The sequence below is a fragment of the Triticum aestivum genome, chromosome 2D, assembly GCF_018294505.1.
Source record: "Triticum aestivum cultivar Chinese Spring chromosome 2D, IWGSC CS RefSeq v2.1, whole genome shotgun sequence".
Lineage (NCBI taxonomy): Eukaryota > Viridiplantae > Streptophyta > Magnoliopsida > Poales > Poaceae > Triticum > Triticum aestivum.
The window spans coordinates 8,468,533-8,488,832 of record NC_057799.1 but is presented as its reverse complement, the minus strand read 5'-3'; the positions used below and the strand labels follow the sequence as shown (position 1 = coordinate 8,488,832).

Genomic DNA, 20,300 nt, shown 5'->3' with positions numbered 1-20,300 from the left:
ACCCGACGCCATGTTTCTCACACCGGAGCGGCAACTCGTGGCTACCGCAGCGCATGGCGGGGGCGTCGTCCTCTTCCTCCAACACGACGACGCCGCTCGCCGCCGTCAAGGACGAGCCCCAGGAGACGCCGGAGCGCCGGCGCAGCCGCGGCAGCTGCCTCGTCATAAGTGAGGGCTGCCGCCAACCTTCCCCTCCTCCTCGCGGCCATCTTCGCCTGGTCAGGCCAAAGAAGGAGCCGGCGACGCCGCCCGTCGTTGTCAAGCAAGAGCATGTCGACATGGCCGCCGACCTCAAAACCGGCCTCAAATGGGCGTGGGACGACTACGTTCAAGAGAAGATGGAGCGCCAGCGCCGTGCTCTCGGGGAGATAGCCGCTCGGCGCCGCGGCCGCGAGGAGGGCGGCACCATCGTCCTCGAGGACAGCGATGAGGAGGCGGCGCCGGCGCTGACCAACCTCGTCCGCCACGGTGACCCAGGACAGAGCTGCGGCAAGGATGGCGGCGGCGTGCAGGACGACGACGATGACGGTGACAGCGGCGACTACACCGCCTTCTTCAAGCTCCTCTGGTTGCAGTAGGCTCGGGGCGGCGGTGGCGGCGTAGTTCTATTTTTCTAAGTTTTTAGTATAAATATCAATGAAAACCGCCTAAATTTCATTGAAATTCGTGCACGCCGAAATTTGTGTTTGAAAAAACGACGTCACGCCGAAATTTCCGCCAGTTCGCCCCCAAGCGGCGTATTTCGAGTCCGGGGGGAACGACTGCAGATGCTTTAACAGTTCTTAGTTTGACACTAACGGTTAGTGTGTGGGGTCAGTTTAGATGAACACCTTTTCACTATCGGACGGGCGAATACAGTCCATCCAACCAGTTGATCTGATGGTCCAAATTGATAGACACTAGGGGATGAAATAAGTGCTCTCTCCATTTTCAGAATATAAGGTGTATTCTTTTCTTTCCAAAAGTCAAGCTTTTCCATCTTGAGCAAGTTCATGGAGGAAAATATCATGTTTTCCCTATATACTTGGCCAAACATAAATTAGTTTGACTTTTTAAATACTAACTAGCAAAAGGGCTCATCAGTTGCAACGGGTGAAAAAAAAATCATAATCTCCAATGGCCATGATCACATTTGCTGAGATAAACTATCACTCTCAATTTCGTGAAATCATGAACTTTTTTTAAACTCGTCAACATATCTGAAATCGTGAACATTTTTCAAATTCATAAGCACTTTTACAAATTTTCGAACATTTTATACTATTTACAAACTTTTTTAAAAATTGTGAACATTTTTTAACAATTTTTTTGAACCGTGAACATTTCTAGAATGGACGAACATTGTTTTGGAAATTGGTGAGACAATTTTTGAAATACGTGACCATTTTTTGATTTAACGAACATTTTTTGAAATGCATGATCATTTTTTTAATCAGCGAACATTTTAGGAATGAATAAACTATTTTGTAAGTCACAAACAGTTCTTGAATTTTCAGGATATTTTTTCATTCACGAACATTTTTCAGTACGTGAAATTTTTAAAAAATCATGAACATTTTTTTATTTCCCACGCATATGTTTTCAAAATTTTGAACATTTTTCTGAATAAGCAAACATTTTTTGCATGCACACATTTTATGATTTATTGAAAATTTATTTCAAAATTCTCATATTTAAAATTTTGGAACTTTTCTGAAGTCCCATATTATTTTAAAGTAGAAAAAAAGAAAAAAAAGGAAAAATTAAAGACGAAATTTAACAGTCGCCCGGAGATGGGCTGGCCCAAATGGCACAGGGAACACAACGGTGAATATGGCTCATAATTTGAACAGAAACTTGTCAATGTGTTGATCTTGTTTCAAAGCCAACAGCACAAGGAACACAATGGCGAATATGGCTCATAATTTGAACACCCGGTTCAAAAGTTTTTTTAATTTAAAATTTGAATATTTGAAGAAAAAAATGCACAGGCAGAACCAGGAGTCAGTTTCGCAAAAAAAAAAAAAATCCAGTTAAAATACCAACTGACAGTACATGTCAAGCATGCATTGTGCCACATGCCACCATCCAAGGCATATGCTAACGACATAATCAACCAGACAAAACTGTCACCTTATCAGATTTTTTTTAGCAAACTATCTGCACAAGCACAGCATAACAAAAGAATAAATCAAATTGCTCAAAAAAAAAGGAAAAAGAATATCAAATTCCAACTCAAAGAAGGAAGAATAAATCAGATGGTACGCAGGGGTATAAACTGGCCATTAAGCCTGACAGGTTTATCCAAACAAGTTGCTCTTTTAATTACACCATATAACAACATACCCACAGCACAGCGCCGAGTATATAGGTAAAAAACGAAAGGAAAAGGAAAAAAAACCCGAAAAGAAAAGTTCTGAGCAGAACATGTCCTTTCTGCAATGTATACATGATGCATATATTTTTGGCTCTACAGAGATATCTTCAACCGTCTCATTTCTGGCACGGCCGCTGCAAGGGATCCTGCTTCGAAGGGCCGTTCGGAGAAACTTTCCCCAAAACATTCAAAGCCTTCATCCGTTGCAGCTCTTTACCTGCGCGATTTAGTGTTAACGCACGCAGGATGTAAGTTCTTAAAACAAATATACAAGAACTGATTTCGGTAACATGTCGGCCCGATAAATACTTGCCGAATTGGGCCATAATGAAAAGATGGCAAATGCATGACTCACAGATTCAAACAATTAATATCACTCAGGACTTGTAGCGTTGAGATTGCAGAAAACTAAATTAAAACATATATTTATCGATGTTGAAACATATTCAGGCAGAGTGTTCCATTATTCAAATAGAGATACCATGCATCAGATGCTACCCATACCAATAAGGTTACCACAATATCAAGCTACTGAGATTTTGCAGCATAAATATGCAAATTGATAAGACAGTCCAATATGACGGCTGAAATATAAGCTTCAAGAATGATAAGAAAGCAAAATAAGGCAAGTGAAGTATCACCTTCCTCCACTAGGAGGTGTATTGCCCTTTTCTCCAGCTCAATCGCATGCATGCTTCGACCGGCTGCTGAGAGTGACCTAAGCACTGTAATTAGGAGGAAGAAGTCAATACCCTGTGACAGAAATAATTTCATAAATAACTAAGGTTGCTACCCAAATTTCTTACTTCGCATATAACCCTCCTGGGGTGACCGATCACAGTTCTCCAAATATGTCTGTAATCGATCATATCTCTCACTCCAGTACGGGTTTTGGTTGCCTGGTCTATGGATATCACCTTGAACGGTGGCACTAGGAGCGACCGGTGGCTCGTTAGCAGAAGCAATCGGCAGCTCATTTATCTTTGGTACAGTTTCTGCATGTGTTTCTTCAGGAGATTTAGATGGCTCTAGCCCTCCAGATTCAGACATTTCAGATGAGACTAGATCTACAGATTCAGCAATAGTAGGTGCCACTTCTGGTTTATTGACCTGATCATGTTGTACCATTTGCGGTTCCTCCTGCTCTGTTATCCTAGGTTCAGCAACAGGAGGTGCCACTTCTGGCTTATTGACCTGATCATGTTGTACCATTTGCGGTTCCTCCTGCTCTGTTATCCTAGGTTCAGCAACAGGAGGTGCCACTTCTGGCTTATTGACTTGATCTGGTTGTACCATTTGCCGTTTCTCCTGCTCTTCTATGCAAGATTCAGAGATAGGAGGTGCCACTTCTGGCTTATTGATCTGATCATGTTGTACAGTTTGCTGTTCCTCCTGCTCTTTTATTCCGGTTTCAGCAATAGGAGGTGCCATTTCTGGCTTATCGACCTGATCATGTTGCACCATTTGCTGTTCATCCTGACCTTTTATTCCTGGTTCAGGAATAGGTGCCATTTCTGACTTATTGACCTGATCATGTTGCACCGTTTGCTGCTCATCCAGCCCTTTTATTCCAGATTCAGCAATAGGAGGTGCCAATTCTGGCTTATTCACCTGATCATGTTGCACCGTTTTCTGTTCATCCTGCTCTTTTATTCCAGATTCAGAAATAGGAGGTGCCACTTCTGGCTTATTCACTTGCACCGTTTGCTGTTCATCCTGCTCTTTTATTCCAGATTCAGAAATAAGAGGTGCCACTTCTGGCTTATTGACTTGCACCGTTTGCTGTTCATCCTGCTCTTTTATTCCAGATTCAGCAATAGGAGGTCCCACTTCTGGCTTACTGACTTGATCACATTGCACCATTTGCTGATCCACTTGCTCTTCTATTTTTTCTCCTCCATTACCCTTCAACTCTTTAGAAGAGCTCACTTTACTATGTTCAGTTTTCACTTTCTGTTCCTCCTGCTCCTTTGTTTTCTCGCTTCCACTACTCTTCAACTCTTGAGAAGGGTTCACTCTACTATGTTCAGTTTCCATCTTCTGTATCTCCTGCCCTTTTGTTTTCTCACTTCCACTACCCTTCAACTCTTGAGAAGGGTTCACTTTACTATGTTCAGTTTTCACTTTCCGTTCCTCCTGCCCCTTTGTTTTCTCGCTTCCACTACCCTTCAACTCTTGAGAAGGGTTCACTTTACTATGTTCAGTTTCCATTCTCTGTATCTCCTGCTCTTTTGTTATCTCACTTCCACTACCCTTCAACTCTTGAGAGCAACTCACTTTACTATGTTCAGTTTCCACATTTCGCTGTTCCTCCTGCTGCTTTGTTTTGTCCTTGCCACTAACCTTCATCTCCGGAGACGAGTTCACTTTATTTTGTTCTGTTTCCACCTTTCGCCGTACATAAACATTATGATAAACGGGGCTTGAAGGAGCATCAGTATGCAGCCGTTTTGTGCCCACAGCCTTGAAAGGTTCTTCAGCAGCACCTTTATCCTTTGGCGGCAGAGAAGTGCCTTGAGACATATTTATGATGTTTGTACCTTTGTTTAGCAGCTCACGAGATGCTGCTGTTTTCACCGAGAATGCTAATTGCTTGTCGCTAGATGGCATGACTTCTCCAATACTTTTCTACATTATACTTATCAGTTATCAATGTTGATGAAACCTGTAACACATGAAATGCTTTCCATCAATAAGATGAACATGGACCACAGAAGATAATTGGGAAAAAAAACCAACTGTTCAAATAATGGCAGGAAAGAATAACACTTCAAGGTGACAGTTCAGTGATGTAGCGTTCATGGTTCAGAATTCAGACTTCTGTCTCTAGTTTGTTGCGGGTTCATAAAACTGAAGGCACTTTGAATGGGGCTTTAATTTCAAAAAAATGTGATAATGCTGGATGGTTACATAGAACAACATTTTAATAATTGTTCAAAAGGAACATATACATTGCAACAGTATGCAGCAAATATTTAAGCATTAAAAAGTGATACTAACATAGCATCTAATACATCAATCGCATGGTTTAGTTCAACCAAATTCCAGACAAGGTCATTGTAGTAAAGAACGGGTGAAAGGCATTTACAAACCCGTTTCATTAAGAAACACAATAGGCACAAGAGAAACAGGGCAACAAGTGACCACGGTGTCAGCATGCGAAAAGGAGCAACACATAACACATATACTAAACCCTGCTCCTCATGGAGGTTCAGCTCGTACAACCTGGGGTGGTAACCCTGTCTCCACCACTCGACCAATTTTCATACCATCCCCTATATAGTTAGAATACCATGGCTCTCATCTTGGAACAACCTGCTGTTTCTTGTTTCTTGCTAGACCCTGCTTCCAACATTGACCATACATGTAGCACCAGTGGTAGTCAAACTCCTGGCTTTTCTTTGGGATTTGCTTGTGCCATTCTATCAACCAGGTGACAGTCCACTAGGGAGTCGCCCGTCGATGCAATGCTGCAAACATGGCCCAGACCACTGTAGGACGAGCAGCCAGAGCTGCCAAGCCGCATGGGCAACTCATGAATAGATGCTCAGCTCACTCCAGCGCTTGTAAGAAAAGAGGACAGGTAAAATGGCTAGGGAGGCTGTGGTGCTCAAACCTATCAGCTGCCCAGCAGCGATGCTCGAGAGCAAGGCAAAGTAAGAACCTGCCCTCTAGCAGAGCCCTACCTATGCAAAAAATGCAACTATACGAACATGAAATCATGGGCAGGGGCAGATCTAGAGCCAAACCTCCCTGATGCACCACTTTTCCATGGCTTAAAAATTTCAAACAACAATGTACTGATTTACCGAATAATGGTGTATTTCATGAATTATGAAAGACAATGTATTGTATTAAAAAAAATTCAAATGGCAACCAAAATGATTGATATAATGGTGAAACAAAGGATAAAATTATATGGAAAAGAGGCACGTGGAATAGAGTAGAATGGCCTAAGCTCAAATGAAAGCATTTAATTAGCTAAATGCATGCACATTACCTTCTAGAACATTATGTCTTTTAAATCCATGAAACACACAACCATTTGAGAATAAATAACTGACTAACTGAATGCCGGACACATAATCAGATGCACAAATACAATGCATCAATACCCAATTAGATAGTGAATTATGAGTTGTAGCAACCCTGATCATTAACAAATTAACCAAGTACTCCAATGCCCACAAATTAACCAAGTACTAGAATGCATCAATGCTTCTAATGTAGATGTGCATTCTTGATAATTTCCAGGATATTTGATGAGGCCTTAGGTACTAGTGCCCAACAATTATTAAGTGCAAGAATAATTTCCAGACATCGTGTATCAGAGTTAGCCGACAATAATATAAATCAAGGAAATGCTTCGGGTCCTACAGTACAGCTAAAAATGTGGGGCGATAACATATTCAGTATCTTGCTAACATGAAAACACTAACCAGCATCAGGTATTAACTCTTCTTGAATTAAGACATCGCCTCGAACTAAAATCCTTCTCGACCTTCATATTGTGTAAATTCACTTATCTGTTAATTTAAAGATGACTAACATTTCCAAAGTGATAACAGAGAACGTGTTAACTGAAAAGACAATGCATGCATCTCCAATTTGGATTAGCTTTTGAAAAGACGGCTCATTAGTCATTCCACATATAATGAGGAAGAACCTTCATATTATGAAGTTTCAGTAAGATGTTACAATAAAAATGGAAGTTTGATGGTTAACTTTTTTTACCATACTTTGTTACTTGTTAGTGCAAGTAGCTAGAAATGAGGCTCACACAAATAACTTTCAAATCGAGTATGGTAGTATGAAACCACCTTAGTGTCATAAAACACATATGTTATTGGACTTGTTACTGAACAAACATTAATAAGATTTTGGAACCCACAGGCGGCAGAAATCAACAGAGAGAGTACAATCAAATAGTCCCTCTGTAAACAAATATAAGACGTTTCAGATCACTACTTTAGGGAGTAGGACATTACTAAATGAATGCACAATCATACTGCAATCACATTGTTTAGACAGTAATCAAAAGACAAAAGTTACACAAATATATCCAGATAGAATCTAGTTCACATGTTCTGTTAGATACTAGCTTCTATGTATAAAAGTTGTTTTGATTCAAACAGCATAAAAGATCAATCTCTTTAGCAGGAACTTGAGAAGATAGACTTCTGGTAAGTAAAAGCAAAGCCAGCAAGATCTAGCAAAGTACTCATCAAAATAAACAATGTAACAAGTTTTAGATCTAGTCAAAATGAACAACCATATTTATATATCTAGTGCAGACTGCAGTAAACCATGAAAAATTAATCACAATGACTTTATTCACAATAAATATTAAGTCTTTTTGTCTCATTTTGTTTATGTTGAAATGGCATCTTGTATGATTTTCAAGTATGAACCATAGCAACTTATAAGCCAGCATGAGAGAATAGTAACTTCAGCGATTTTTACAATGATATCATGAAGATCTTTTCATGATACCCTGAACTAAATGAAACAGAACATAAAATTCTTCATGCACAATTAATACATGTAGTATGATCAAGTGGCGCTATAAGCAGAAAATCCCCATCTTTATTTTTCTTAATGACCTACGGCAGCTGCTACCTAAAATAGCATCTTTCCACATGCACAAACAATTAAGTCAGATAATCAAAGGGGAAACCATACCAACGCAGATTATTACACTATAATTGTTGGATAATAAAATGGAGATAAGTGGGAAATCTCGACTGTTTGAAACTAAACTTACAATATCTGATGCCATCCCTTATGGCAGGTATCAACTAAAATGGCATCTCGTTCATATTCACAAACAATTAAGGGAATCATAACTTGAGCAATTTTTTACCACGAGCCAAGCTATCCTTTATCTCCTAGTGACAGCAAAGGACCAAATGCAGTACTAGTACTACAAAATTTGAGGCCTTCAGTCTTCTCACGATCTTTTTCTTGGATCTAAGGTAATTTCATGATATCATTGAACTAAGCAAAACACTAAATAACTGTTGTCAAAACATAAGTTGTTTATGCACAATTAATTACATCTACTATGATCAAGTGGCTTTATAAGCAGCAAATCCCCATCTTTATTTTTCTTAATGACATACGGCAGATGCTTCCCAAAATAGCATACGTACACATTCACAATCAATCAAGTCAGATAAACAAAGGGGGAACCACACTGATGCAGGTTATTACACTAATAGCTGGATACTAAAATGGAGATAGGCGGGAAATACCGCCTAAAACTAAATTTATACCATATCTCATCACACATCCCTTATGGCAGCTACCACCTAAAATGGCATCTCGTTCACATTCAGAAACAATCAAGTCATGATGATCAGAGGGTGGAAACACCAGCAATTAAGTCACGACTGAATTGCTGAATGGGCACCGGCATGGATCGCACGGTGCTTCAACAACCCCCTTCCTAGTTCGGAGGGATTAAATCTGGAACTAACACAGCATGCCTGCCTCCCCACATTTACTCACTTCCATATACTACTTACCACCATCAAGGATTTGCTTCTAGGCGACATTAGTAAATAAAATGTAATGAAGCCCGGCAGTAATGTCAACTGGCACTTGGAGTAACCACAGTGTGTGCGCGCGCTGAGCAAAACCTAACCAAGAGCAGAGCAAATTGCTATCCATCCGACTGCACACTTTGGTATTCAACGGAAGCAGAGGGATGGACGGTGCTAGCCCGTTGGCCCGCCGGAGGGGACAGAGCTCCCCGGGGATCGTCCGTTCGTGCTAACAGAAGCGGAGACTCCGCCGCTTCCCCTCAAAAAGGGCGCACGGAATCTCTACACTACACGATTCTAACTGTCAGCCCCAATCCCTACCAACGGAATCGCGGGAGAACCGATCGGCGGGAGTCCAAATGCGGTGGCGGGGGGGAGCCGGCCCGTAGGCGCGGGGGCGCGGGAGGAGGACTCACCCGAGATCGGCGGTGCCGGTGCTGGTTGCGCCGCTGGGAAGAGCCGTTGCCCGGGCGCGTACTGGACGGAGACGCGCGCAAGTGCTGGTGGGTGGCCGGAGGGAAGCCGCGGGGGGTTGCCGGCGGCGAGGTTGCGGCGGAGGAGGCCGGGCGAGCGGGCTGATCGGCGGGGAGAGGGGTGGAGGATTCGAGGAGGAGGAGGAGATTGGAGTCGGGTGAGAGAGAGGGAGAGAGAAGCAGATGCGGTGGTGATGTTGATCCGCGGGCAGGGAATCCAACGGAAAACTGTTGGGTGGCGATGGCCGTCGGATCGGGGAGGTCCGGGGATCGACGGCTGAGGGTGGTTTTACCGGCTAGTGTTATGGGAGGGGGGCGATTTGATGGCATGCCTTGTTTGGATCGCGGTTACACTTGTTGATTATGCTAATTTAGTGAGTAATTTATTGTTGGGATTGCAGTTACGCTAATTAACGCGCGCACGCATTTTCGCCCTCGGGTGTAGGCGACGGCGGCGGCGAATAGAAGAGGGAACCGGGATGGAGGTGACGCCGCGTTTCACCTCATACCAGCGAAAGTTCGCGGGAAGATGGCGATCACAGCAACCTGCTTGAATTCTGTTTTCGTCATGAAATTCCTATGCTTACAAACTAAAACTGCCATCCTTGAATTGCCAATAAAAATGTTCGCAATCGCCACCCCTCTCGATGAACGTTAGCCGAACGACATTACCGTTGCCTGCTGCCCGCCGACAAGACGGCGCCACACACGACGTCACAGGGAGAGAGAGAGAGACGGCGTTGTTCTCGGGCTACGACAACGATGGCCCGCGGCTAGCAACCCGGTGTCGAACCGCGGCGATGGTCGCACCGGCAACGGTGCGGCCCGGGGGGACTGGGCCGCCGTCGAAGGGAAGTGGGGGCCACGGCGTGCCTGTGGGAGAGAGGGTGGGGCGAAGGGGTCAAACGCGTTGACAGAAGAAACGGACGCGAGCGAGACGGTCGTCGTTGGTGTGCGCGTAGACATACGACACGGCGACGCGTACGATACGATACAGGCAGCCCCGCCCCGCCCCCCTTCCCCTTCCTTCCCGTCGGTTTCTTCTCTCCTCGCGCTGCCGGTACAGAGGAGAGGAGAGGCGGAGGGGCGGGGGCTCGCCGTTCGCCGTTCGCCGGCCCAATCCCGCCGCCCGCCGCGGCCCGGAGCGATCCACCGCCCGCCCACCTCTTCCGCCCCGCCGGCCGACCCCGCGGACGGGCCGCGGTCGGGGTGACCGAAATCGGGGCCATCCTCTCCCTCCCTCGCGGGTCCAGTTCACACCGTTTCTTCCCCGGGCGCGGCACCCGGCGGAGGCCCCGATCTGTATCCATCCGTCTCCCCCCGCATAGCACCCGGCGCGTCCCGCCGTCGCCGTTCCCCGCGCCGACGCCGGCTGCCCCCCTCCCCACCGGATCGCTCCGCCGGCCGGCGCCGCCAGCTGCCCCTCCCGTCCTCGGCCGCGGGACCCGTCGTGGGAGGTTGATCTCGCTCGGTACCTTCCGTTTTCCTTGTGCTCGCCTAGTTTACCTGTCGGACCGCTGTATCTGTGCCTGCCTGCGTTCAGTACTTGTTCTTTACCTCATCTGTTCTATTATTGCCTCTCCCTGTTTTTGCTAGCTGTGTCATTGTGCTCTGGTGACAACGAGAAATCTTTAATTTGTCTCTAGTGGTCAGTAGCTTCTGCAGCTTGTGATCCAAATGCAGAAGGACCCTCCCTGTAATCTGTCAACATGCAGGGAACAAGTAGAACCGCCCTGGTTTCCCCCAATCCAAAAAGGGAAACATTAGATTCCATATTCGCGCTGCACTAGTTCTCAGTTATTTGGTAGCCGTTAGCGATTGGTCGCCGTGCTGCTCCTCGTGTATTTATTAAGCAGCGGTCTCTTACTCTTCTTTCTGTAGCTCCGCTGCTCGACGATCAGTAGCCAGAGTAGAAAACAGGGCTTCACATGATCCAGGGACACGCTACGGTTTTCAGGTGGGCAGAATGAAAATCCCAGAGAAGGGATGCAATCGCTTAGATGGAGAACTGCTGAATCCTGATTATACATCTCTCTTGGTGGCAAAGTGTTGAATTGAATCATGTAGTATAATAGCAGCACATCCTTAAGTCCTACTCTTCAAGGTCTCATATAACATACTACCTACCTTCCTAAGCTTTAAGTTCTGGCAGGGTGCTGCTAGTGATAGAAAACTTCAGCCTTGAGAGTACCTTCTGATAAGTTGGATTGGCTCTGCAGGAATCCTTGCTTAATCGCTATCCGTCCTGCTAGCTATATTCTGTGACCTGGATGGTTATTTATTGGTTAGCTGTGTGAGGGCATTTTAAACAGTTGTACATTTTACAAGATAAGCAATCCACTAAGTTGACTAGCTTTGATGATTGTTTGCCATCCTTGTCCATAGATTATGTGTACCAAAATGTGTAGCTACCATTTTTGTGTGTCCTAACATGACCGGTTGATTGCAGATAACGGTGTTCCTTCATTGCCATTTGGGAAAATATGGGTTGGTTGACCAAATTTTTTAGAGGTTCAACCCACAACATCTCGGAAGGGCGAGAACAAAGCAAGCCTGCAGAAGAGACAAGATGGAATGAACCCTCCACTTCCACTGTTGTGATTGTAAGTACTTCAGTGTGATACACTACCCTCTCGGCAAAAAGGGTTCAACGGTGTTCCAATGTGCGATGCACTACCCTTGCCATTTTATTTAACTGAATGGGCAAAGGAGACACGTATGAATTGAGCTTTACGGAAGCTCGAATGGCACCCATGTGTATAGTAAAAGGATATTTCGCTTTGCTGGGCACTCTGTTTAAAAGTTATATGCCACTGTAATACATGTATAATTACCGTTCCCAAATATGCTACATCTATATACTTAATGAAGTCTTGACCACTCATTTTTTTATAGCGGCCGTTATGTCTATGGAAAATGTTCCGAAATTACAGATAATCTCCCACAAAACTGCAACTATCGTATTATCCATATATAACAACAAGACTTACAGCACTTCCATCACAGCTTAATGAATGATAAACCTTGTTACTGATGCAACGAGCACGCATCAAGGGAGATATGAATCTATCCTTGACCAACAGCAATAGATGCCTCACCTTTAATCGTTTGGTAGCTTGTGCAACGTAGAGTGCAGCACCATGCCTTTAGTGGTGTATTCACGAGCGCCACACAGGTGCCGTTCGACTTGCTGGCATTGCCATTCATGGCTGCTGGTCTTGACAAACCAGATATCCCTGAGATGTGGTGTGCGATAGAGGCAGTGGACCCTGTCAGGCCCACTCCTTACGCGCTGCCCATGATAACAATTCTTGCACACCTGTGATGCTCACCATCTGCCTGATTTAGTGTTTTTAAGGGGTCTGCAGGTTTATTGTATATGTAGTTCTAGTACTTTGGAGGTGTATAAATGCAATTGCTCCTTGTTTTAGAACACGTCATTACCATCAAAGGAAGGCCAGCTTATTTGTCGTTTATCTGTCTCACTAAATGATATTAATTATTTTCCACCTGCCATTGGTAAATGTACTTTGACTGAGATGCATCCATAAATATATGAACCAGCCAATTTCTAAAGTGTTTTTAAGGAGTATGCAGGTTTATATATGTAGTTCTAGTACTTTGGAGCTGCATAGATGCAATTGCCCCTTGTTAAAACACATCATTACCATCAAAGGAAGGCCACCTTATTTGTCGTTTATCTGTCTCACTAAGTGATACTACCTCTGTTCACTAATATAAGACGTTTTGACAGTTTAAAATGAACTGCCAAAACATCTTACATTAGTGGACAGAGGGTGTATTAATTATTTTCCGTCTGCCGTTGGTAATTGTACTTTGACTGAGATGTATCCATAAATATGCGAACCAGCTAATTTCTGTGTGACTATACCTCTAAATTCTTGTTTGAGCACTAATTAATTTGGAATATACTAAGTTTATATATTGTTATGTTGGTATTTAAAATTTAAGTTTAAAAGGAAATAAAGACCATGCTTTGACTATGTATCTGATCCAGTTTCCGCACTTGATTTAGGATCCCCTTTCGGAATTTGATAATGAGGATATTGACCGTGCTATAGCACTTTCTCTATTAGAAGAGGAACACAGAAAACCAAAGGAAACAGGTTAGTATTGTATCTCTATTACACGTGCTGCTGAAATGCTTATTGCCCAGAAGCGTGCTTTGTCATTGGTGTTTATCCTCTTATATTTTTCATTTTTTTCTTATGCCTTAATTTCTGCTGAGGTTCTACTACTACTAGTACTACTACTACAAAAGTTTTTTGGGCTAGTTTATTGCAGATTATTCTTCGCATTTGTTGTTTCAGAGCTTGGTTGATCTTTTACCAATTTGCATGTTTGAATAAGAACGCAGTCAGACTTACCTAGTGTTTAATGGACAAACTTTCTTATAGATGTCCTTGGACTGTGGATGTAAGTAAAATCCAACAGAGCATAAATAATTCCATATTGTAATAAGGCACGTGGTTAATGTATTTTCTTATGGCAACTACTTGATTGATATAGGCAGTTTATTTCTCACATAATTTGGAGTAAATTGTGGTGCAAATTCTATTGCTCTAGATGTTGCAATCAAAATTCCTTGGATAAACATTTGCATATATTTGTTAATATTGTTTTGGACTGTGACTTAGATCACTGAGACGTGAGACCGTAGTCAGAAATAAAAATGATGTGTTGTTTGGATGTTCCTTTCAAGCTATTCAAGCTCATTGTATTCTCCAGTCTTCCATTGCCTTATAACCGTACATTTCAAATGAATCCATGCATTTAGTTTGTAATACTTTCTTGTTTATTTGTTTTTTCCTTTTAGGAAAGGATCTGCATTTAGATGAGGATGAACAACTGGCAAGAGCTATTCAGGAAAGTTTGAATGTTGAATCACCCCCTCGTCCTCATGAAAATGCCTCACCCCCTCGTCCTCGTGAAAATAGTGCACACCCTCGTGCTCGGGAAAATGGCAATGCCAACGGCGGCAATTCGTATCAACAGTTACCATTTATGTTTTCGTCTGGATTCAGGTTTGTAGTAGTCTGTTACTTTAACATGCTAAGATTTTATTTGTATGTGCTGTTTTGAGTTGATTTATGTGAAGTGCCACACATTTGAACTATTATGAGAATTAACCAGAAAGAAAGTATTATAAGTAAAATCCAAATCCATAGAAGCTGTCTGCTAGACATACTATGATGTGAAATGTCATGTTGATGTTGTTAACTCATTCCATGAAATATTGTATTTTGTTTAAGAGTTTCACATGACCATCTCAGTGATAATGTGTATTGGGTGAAAACTTACAATTTGGGTTTGCATATCCGCTAGGGGAAATTAAAAGGCCACCCCCATCCACCCACCCACACACCATGTTTTCTGAAAAAAGAAATGCAGTCGAGTAGTTTTTATCCGAATTTTGAAATTTTGCATTTAACTTATACAATCATTTGATCCTTCATACACTGCTTCAAAATGTCCTTTTAAAAAAAATCAAACTGTGGTTTGAAATTTAGAGCTCCATCATATAAGTGAAAGAAAAAACTCGTCAGACTTAGTTTGCCACCGTCTTTATTCGATAAACCATTTCATGTAATTGTTGAAGCGTAGAAATACACCATAGGGTGCGATACTGTGATTATATCTTAACATGAAGTGCCTGGGTGTGTGAAGTCTGCTGATGCTGTCAAAAGAATAGAACATGATACCTGGTAAAAAAAAAGAACAAGAGAGTGTGTATAATTTGTTACTAGGAGAATGTTGTGTCGGTCCAGAACAGTCTGTGATTGCAAGCAATTATGGGAGTTATCTGTACTCTGTGGCTATATTTGATGTTATATACACGTCTTTTCTCAGGACATGTGCTGGATGTCACAATGAGATTGGCCATGGACGTTTTCTTAGTTGCATGGGAGCTGTTTGGCATCCAGAGTGCTTTTGCTGCCATGCTTGTAATCAGCCAATATATGACTATGAGGTAGCTCTTTGTTGTTTTGTGTACCAATTAAGCAGTTGCATTGGTATATTGACCTTACCAAAAAAAACATGCAGTTCTCCATGTCAGGAAACCATCCATACCATAAAACTTGTTACAAGGAGCGCTTTCATCCAAAATGTGATGTCTGCAAGCAATTTGTAAGAATCGCTTCATTATCTTTTCTTATCTGTTTGCATAAGACGATTCTCTCTGTTCTGCATTTTATATGGCAACCTTTGCAAAAAAAAAAAAACTAATAAGTACCAAATTTCCTTCCAAAAATAATGTGTTTTGAACGAAGTGATCAATGCTTCATCTGTCATCATTTATTACAATTATGTAAGCCTGGAAGCATGTAGACAGTGACAACATTCTAGATATCTTGTGGAAGTTTTTTGTTTATCGGCTTTGAATTTTGATTTTTATGCACCATCTTGTGGTTCCTTCTTGTTCAGATTCCTACAAATATGAACGGCCTTATCGAATATAGGGCACATCCTTTTTGGTTACAAAAATACTGTCCATCACATGAGGTGGATGGTACTCCAAGATGCTGTAGTTGTGAAAGAATGGAGGTATGTTCAGCTATCTTGTTTGCTTCTAGAGTTTTGATCTTGAGCATACTTGGTTAGATAAGTTGCTGTCTCCAAATCTTGGCTCACTTCATTCCAATATGGTTCATTTATTTATCAGCCAAGGGAATCAAGATATGTATTGCTTGATGATGGTCGTAAACTCTGCCTGGAGTGCCTTGACTCTGCAGTGATGGATACAAATGAGTGCCAGCCTCTTTATCTCGAAATACAGGAATTTTATGAAGGTCTCAATATGAAAGTGGAACAACAGGTTCCTCTGCTTCTTGTAGAAAGACAGGCTTTAAATGAAGCCATGGAAGGAGAGAAAACTGTATGTCTGTTGAACCAAACTACCATGAATTCTTCTGCTTTCACTTTCCTATTAGTTGTAGTTAATTTGTTTTCTGTGGAAACCAGGGACACCACCACCTTCCTGAAACCAGAGGTTTGTGCTTATCGGAAGAACAGACTGTCAGCACGGTGAGAACTGTTCCAAACACAAGATAACTTGTTCTTTCATCATTTGACCTGCTGGGTTCTGACCATGTAATAATGTTATTTTCAGATATTGAGGAGACCAAGAATGACGGGAAACAAAATTATGGAAATGATAACAGAGCCGTATAGGTTGACACGGCGATGTGAAGTGACTGCAATTCTCATTCTATATGGTCTCCCAAGGTGAAGCATTAATTTTCTGCTTCATAATGTCAGAATTGTCTCTGTAAAGAAACAACAATGTTATAATCAGCAGCTTCCAGTTCAAAAATAGTTCTATTTCAGTATACTCTTTTGTGTTGTCAAAAAGATATGAATTACATGGATTATTTGAAGATATTCTGGGTTACAGAACTTACTGAAGGGAGCAAATGATCAAAAACATTAATGTTGTGCTTCATCAGTGGATCTTCTCCTGTTACTTAAAGAATCATTGTCTCATCATCTGCATCTTTTATTGTTTGAACCTGCTGAACTCTGAATGTGTTGACATGACTTTGCGAGTCTCTAATGAGTTCTTGTTCTTGCAGATTGTTGACAGGTTCAATTTTAGCTCATGAGATGATGCATGCGTGGTTGCGTCTTAAAGGTTGTCTTTAATTCTTGTGGTATTTAGTTATTGTGTTTTTACTAATAAAATAGCATACTGACTCATAGTACACTGAAAGTCGGAGTTCAGAATATAACCTACTAAATACCACGTCTTCGTTCTTATTAAACAGTTACTCTAAGGTAATCAAAATGGGGGAAGAGAGTACCAGCCTGAATCAATGGACAACCGGTCTTACATCAGTGGAATTATTATGCACTTTTTTGCTGGTTATGCTCTCTTTGGTACATGGTTTCTATTTTAGCATGTAAAGGTATATTTAGTAATGAATCTGCTAGTGCTTTGCTTACAGTAAAGACTAAATGTCAGGATTGGTTCAACTACCAGAAGCCTTGATTCTCTAGCTTAGAAGTCAGGGCCAAAATCTTGTATGGAGTATTACATTCATGTACCTTTAGAACCAAGAATTAGCAACTGGGATTACTGAACTACTTTTAGATTTATTGGGCTTGAAGTCGTGTTATCTTGCTATGAGACTTTTAACCAATTAATGTTAATCTCCACTCGAGAAGTCGAGAACCATTAGTATATTGGCAATGACAAGACAATCAATACTGATTTATCTACCAAGAAAAGTTTGCATCAGCTTCTTATATCATTTTATTATCTACTGTCTAATGGAGTAAGGAAGATGGACATTCCATGCTAATGAGTATGTGCATTCACAGGATACCGCACACTCACTCCAGATATAGAAGAGGGCATATGCCAAGTCCTTGCCCACCTGTGGATCGAGTCGGAGATCATGGCAGGATCAGGCAGCAACGCCGCATCGACATCCTCATCCTCTTCATCATCCACATCGTCGAAGAAGGGCGGTAGGTCTCAGTTCGAGCGGAAGCTCGGTGACTTCTTCAAGCACCAGATCGAGTCGGACACCTCCGTTGCCTACGGGGACGGTTTCAGAGCTGGGAACCGGGTTGTTCAGCAGTACGGCCTGAAGCGCACCCTCGAGCACATCCGGCTGACAGGGACCTTGCCGTTCTGAGAATGCCAGAGATCCACCTTTTCACCGGAAGCTATATACCGATTTGTCATCGAGAGTCCATTTACAGGAAGAAAGAAAAGAAGGAAATGAATTTTGAAATGCACAAATTGTACAAACGTCTGGTTGATATTTTTTCTTGGAAGGGCTGAGCACAGTATATTATTAGAGATGCATTGAGGTGGCTTGCCCTGACCAATCTGTTGTATTGAGGGAGATCAAAGATTGAAATGGAAACAGTGGTATTTCTCATGTGATCTTAAAGTTAATAAGGAAAAGTACACTCCATATATATATGTCGTGGCCTAGCGGGTGATATTTGCGCGTCATCTTTTCATTTGCGATTACAAGAATATACATGTACTCCCTCTGTAAAGAAATATAAGAGTGTTTAGATTACTACTTTAGTGATGTACTCCCTCTGTAAAGAAATATAAGAGTGTTTAGATTACTACTTTAGTGATCTGAAGCTCTTATATGTCTTTATGGAGGGAGTATCTTGTAATGTTAGCAAGACGGAAAAAAAGATAAGGCTATCTTGGGTAACTATTTGTCCCCTCTACAAGCCTACTCAATAGATGAAGTGGAAAGCGTCCCTGGTCACCTGGCAATGTCCTATTCTGTAACTGGATATTACTATGTATGTGCAGAAGCTGCTGCAATAATGCTCATACACATGACTCTCGTCAGGATTCTGCAATCTTAGCAACAACCGGAATTCGTCGCCATGGCTCGCCGTTTCGTTCAGGGATATCCGCCTCGGATATGGCGAAGGTCGTCATCGCAAACTACTAGTACGTAGTTGATTGACAATCGACTCATTTGTATAGCTAGGCTGAAGGCTTTTTCACATGAAAATTGCAAGAATGGACCTCGATATTCCTCCTCATCGTCATCAATGCTAGTATCATTTATATATGCGTAAAGCATCCATTGCTGAGACTCGGATTTGCAGATGAATTAAATTATATACATGCCATACTCAATGAAAATTCTTACACAAATGGTTTATTTATTTAACAGGCACGACCAGAATATACAGTATCGATTAAAGTTTACAAGCCCACACGAATAGAATACACACAATAGTTGAACGCACAAATTCACACAAATGGTTTAGTTATTCAACACGCACGGCCGGAATAGACAGTTCCGATCATAGTTTACAAGCTCACATGGATAGAATACACACAATAGTTGAACGCATTAACGCGTAAAAAGTGATCGAGCAATTCAGTTTTGCGGCACAAGCAGGAGGTGTCTTGTTATTTCAACGCCACAGACGAAATCAGTAGGAACTCTCAATATCACACTTCACAAGCAACCAATATAGCAGCCCAGTCTTGTACAACAGCAGTAGAACAGGTATCCAACCGAGGCGCATATATCTTCCTTTTTCTATGGCGGCCTACATAACCAGCAAAGTGCACTAACATGCTGAGAGTGATGTAAGTGATAATGCCATTTCACAGTCGAGAGTGATCAACTTACATGCAAGTTCTGGGAGGGATCACCGGTCATCGTCGTCATCGTCGCGGAGAGTGTGTTGCCATTGTGTACAAACAAGTTAAGGACATTGGTAAAACAACTTGAGGAAGTCGTGAGTAATTTGGAAGAAGCCTAGATACTGGAGGGGCATGAGAAACTCAAGGCCAGGTGGGACCTCCGCCATGCTGTTTAGGCTGCCTAAGGTAAATGATTCCAGAGTCGCCATGGCACCTTGCTTTATCTCTAGCCGCTTCAGGTCAGGCATGTCTCTTAGAGAGAGATGCTTCAGGTTGGGAAACCATCCCGTGAGAAACGTCAGCTTCTCTCCATTGTATGCTCTAAAGAAATGAAGAACTGTCAAATTCACCAACTGGGAAAGGGATGGCAAAGGGTCTTCTCTCAACTGCGACCAAGATAGGCGTAGTGAATACATGTTCTACTCCACACCTTGAAAGAGAGGAGACCCCCTCGAGAGTGTCCCTTCCGGTAATCTTCCGTTCAACCTTAACTTTTGCAGGCTAGTCGGGAGGGTCATCATGAGAAGTTCATTCTTATCACTTGCACCCACATATAGGTAGGACAGAAATGGCATCTGCACTAGACTCGTGGAGGTGTTCACAGTAGATTCCCTTCACATTGCATATCTTCAAGCTTCTGAGTTGCCTTAGCTCCACTAGTTGCTTAATGGATTCATCTTGCACTTCCAACGCTTGTAGAGTCTGCAGGTTTGTTAGGTTTCCAAGCCCAATGGGGGATGCATACACCACTGCTAAGTCGA

The 20,300-nt window shown here is 42.4% G+C and overlaps 2 protein-coding genes across 4 annotated transcripts; one reads left to right on the top strand and one right to left on the bottom strand.

Annotated features, from left to right (window-relative positions):
* Positions 1 to 2,253: 2,253 nt before the first annotated feature.
* Positions 2,254 to 9,576, bottom strand: LOC123051014 (golgin subfamily A member 6-like protein 22). 2 transcript variants are annotated; one of them, XM_044473744.1, is made up of 4 exons: positions 9,318 to 9,576; positions 3,163 to 5,021; positions 2,998 to 3,081; positions 2,254 to 2,573 (listed from the first exon to the last, which is right to left on the bottom strand). In XM_044473744.1, the coding sequence occupies exons 2-4, from the start codon at positions 4,964 to 4,966 to the stop codon at positions 2,473 to 2,475; spliced, it is 1,989 nt and encodes a 662-aa protein (XP_044329679.1). In that variant the 5' UTR covers positions 4,967 to 5,021; positions 9,318 to 9,576; the 3' UTR covers positions 2,254 to 2,472. The 2 variants fall into 2 exon arrangements, with proteins under 2 accessions (XP_044329679.1, XP_044329680.1); XM_044473745.1 differs by lacking the exon at positions 9,318 to 9,576 and adding an exon at positions 6,796 to 6,857.
* An 800-nt stretch (positions 9,577 to 10,376) lies between these two features.
* LOC123051013 (protein DA1-related 1) lies at positions 10,377 to 18,322 on the top strand. Of its 2 annotated transcripts, none has more exons than XM_044473743.1 (12): positions 10,377 to 10,831; positions 11,824 to 11,977; positions 13,411 to 13,501; positions 14,212 to 14,419; positions 15,246 to 15,366; positions 15,441 to 15,524; positions 15,822 to 15,941; positions 16,060 to 16,272; positions 16,359 to 16,421; positions 16,507 to 16,622; positions 16,970 to 17,028; positions 17,718 to 18,322. In XM_044473743.1, the coding sequence occupies exons 2-12, from the start codon at positions 11,858 to 11,860 to the stop codon at positions 18,035 to 18,037; spliced, it is 1,515 nt and encodes a 504-aa protein (XP_044329678.1). In that variant the 5' UTR covers positions 10,377 to 10,831; positions 11,824 to 11,857; the 3' UTR covers positions 18,038 to 18,322. The 2 variants fall into 2 exon arrangements, with proteins under 2 accessions (XP_044329678.1, XP_044329677.1); XM_044473742.1 differs by having other exon boundaries at positions 10,377 to 10,845.
* Positions 18,323 to 20,300: the final 1,978 nt, after the last annotated feature.

Coding starts and splice junctions, on each gene's coding strand:
- LOC123051013 (XM_044473743.1), top strand. CDS start 11,858: ATGGGTTGGTTGACCAAATTTTTTAGAGGTTCAACCCACAACATCTCG. Junction 13,502..14,211: donor CAGAAAACCAAAGGAAACAG/GTTAGTATTGTA, acceptor TTTTCCTTTTAG/GAAAGGATCTGCATTTAGAT. Junction 15,942..16,059: donor GTAGTTGTGAAAGAATGGAG/GTATGTTCAGCT, acceptor TTTATTTATCAG/CCAAGGGAATCAAGATATGT.
- LOC123051014 (XM_044473744.1), bottom strand. CDS start 4,966: ATGCCATCTAGCGACAAGCAATTAGCATTCTCGGTGAAAACAGCAGCA. Junction 3,082..3,162: donor CCAGGAGGGTTATATGCGAA/GTAAGAAATTTG, acceptor TCCTAATTACAG/TGCTTAGGTCACTCTCAGCA. Junction 2,574..2,997: donor ACACCTCCTAGTGGAGGAAG/GTGATACTTCAC, acceptor TAAATCGCGCAG/GTAAAGAGCTGCAACGGATG.